General features: G+C 29.7%; 1 protein-coding gene across 1 annotated transcript; it reads right to left on the bottom strand.

Annotated features, from left to right (window-relative positions):
- Positions 1-216: 216 nt before the first annotated feature.
- LOC136974932 (isoinhibitor K-like) lies at positions 217-847 on the bottom strand. Its single transcript, XM_067269934.1, has 3 exons — positions 704-847; positions 473-640; positions 217-397 (listed from the first exon to the last, which is right to left on the bottom strand). The coding sequence occupies exons 1-3, from the start codon at positions 762-764 to the stop codon at positions 369-371; spliced, it is 258 nt and encodes an 85-aa protein (XP_067126035.1). The 5' UTR covers positions 765-847; the 3' UTR covers positions 217-368.
- Positions 848-1,628: the final 781 nt, after the last annotated feature.

Here is a 1,628-nt window from a genome sequence, read left to right as displayed (position 1 = left end):
TGATTTATGAACAGGGAGAAAAATTGACAATTATCTTCCTGCACGAATAAAAATATCGAAAACATTTCTCCAGCAACAACTAGTTTGATTATCACCGTTTGAATTAATAAAGTTTAAGTAAATATTAAAAAATTATTCTTACAATTACACTATTGTTCTGAATAATTAAATCTAATTATGAAAAAAACAATTTTTAAAATAAATTCATTTATTTAATTTTATTGTAATTTATACAGTATTACTTTACAAAATACATTTCATTTTTAGATTAATTATATTTATAACAAGTAATAAATTGTGAACGTCATAAAATACTTGTTTGTTTCTAACAAATAAATATAATAAAACATTCATCATCTTGACAGATTTCATTTATATAAAGTATTGTAGCAGTTTCCTGGAAAAAAGCAAATGAAAATTATTAAAAACTTAATTTTTTTTTATATAAAGCATTAAAATTAATCATTCTTACTTGCAGAACATTGACTACAACAGTCTTCTAAAGTAAAAAATCTGTTGCTGTTCCCACGACAACCACCATAAATGAAAATTTCGCAGTTTCCACTTTCACTGTTATGAAAATATAGACGAAAGGCTCCTCTACAAGGTCCAGTTTCTGCAGGCAGATTACAGTCTACCTCTAAAATAGGAAATAATATTGATCTAATGCTTAGCATTGAAAATACAATAAAAAGTTCCTTACCTCGAGCATCTGAATACATGCAAAGCATTAAAATAATTGTGCTGGCTAATTTAATATTCATATTTGTATCTTTATGTAATTCAACAAGGTGTAAACAACGGTTAAAAGCGAATGATTTATATATATATTTCCTCTGGATGCTTGCTATCTTACAACTACATAGTCGCATTGCATAATAACTTATATCCTTCTCGTAATTCGGAGAAATTACTTACTATTGCACCTACTTCAATTATACTTTCATATTTTAATTTATTCATTAAGTTGTTTTTATTTTTTTTTTCCTGTAGGCACTAACAGGATCTTTTATAAGAAACATCGTACGTTCAGCCAGGCTTACAATGATAATGAGAAACGGGCCACACCGAAAAGAATTTTAGGATTGTTTGATCGTCCGGGTTCGATTTCGAGTTCTCCAGAATCTCGACCATTCAGCTCGCTACATATTGACTATTTAAACAGAAATTCTACACAATTGCAGCAGTAGGAGCACAAGATGACATTGTGCTCCTACTGCTGCAATTGTGTAGGATTTCTGTTTCAACAGGGCATAGTCTTATGCTTACATTGTCACATATCGCGATTTTTCAGATCATGGTAGCACCTCTAAATATTATTCAAAACTAGCCAAATTTTAAGAAAATCATTATTTCTTTCTTAAAGAAACAGATTTAAAAGAAACCCCGTTCAACTTTTCTAAACTTAAAAATCAGAACCACCCTTCCCTAAACATTGGTAGTTCGGTCGTGAGTTCGTGCCTCTCCAATTAAGCAAAAATTCAATTATCCGGGCAGCCTGAGATTCCGGGTGATTGTAGCTTTACTGTAGTATATACGTTATATTATAAATAAATACATTAGATTTTACCGTTTCGAGAAAACAATAGTGTTTTTGTATTTACGATTTTATTTTCTCTGTATCTGCA

This window comes from Centruroides vittatus, unplaced genomic scaffold (assembly GCF_030686945.1).
Source record: "Centruroides vittatus isolate TY-2023 unplaced genomic scaffold, ASM3068694v2 contig_359, whole genome shotgun sequence".
In the NCBI taxonomy this organism is placed as follows: domain Eukaryota; kingdom Metazoa; phylum Arthropoda; class Arachnida; order Scorpiones; family Buthidae; genus Centruroides; species Centruroides vittatus.
The sequence above is the reverse complement of the archived record's forward strand: the minus strand, read 5'-3'. Positions and strand labels throughout refer to the sequence as shown.

Excerpts from the sequence above, each read along its gene's own strand:
- LOC136974932 (XM_067269934.1), bottom strand. The coding sequence starts at position 764 with ATGAATATTAAATTAGCCAGCACAATTATTTTAATGCTTTGCATGTAT. Across the intron at positions 641-703 it reads CATGTATTCAGATGCTCGAG|AGGTAGACTGTAATCTGCCT; the intron begins GTAAGGAACTTT and ends TTCCTATTTTAG. Across the intron at positions 398-472 it reads TTGTAGTCAATGTTCTGCAA|GAAACTGCTACAATACTTTA; the intron begins GTAAGAATGATT and ends GCTTTTTTCCAG.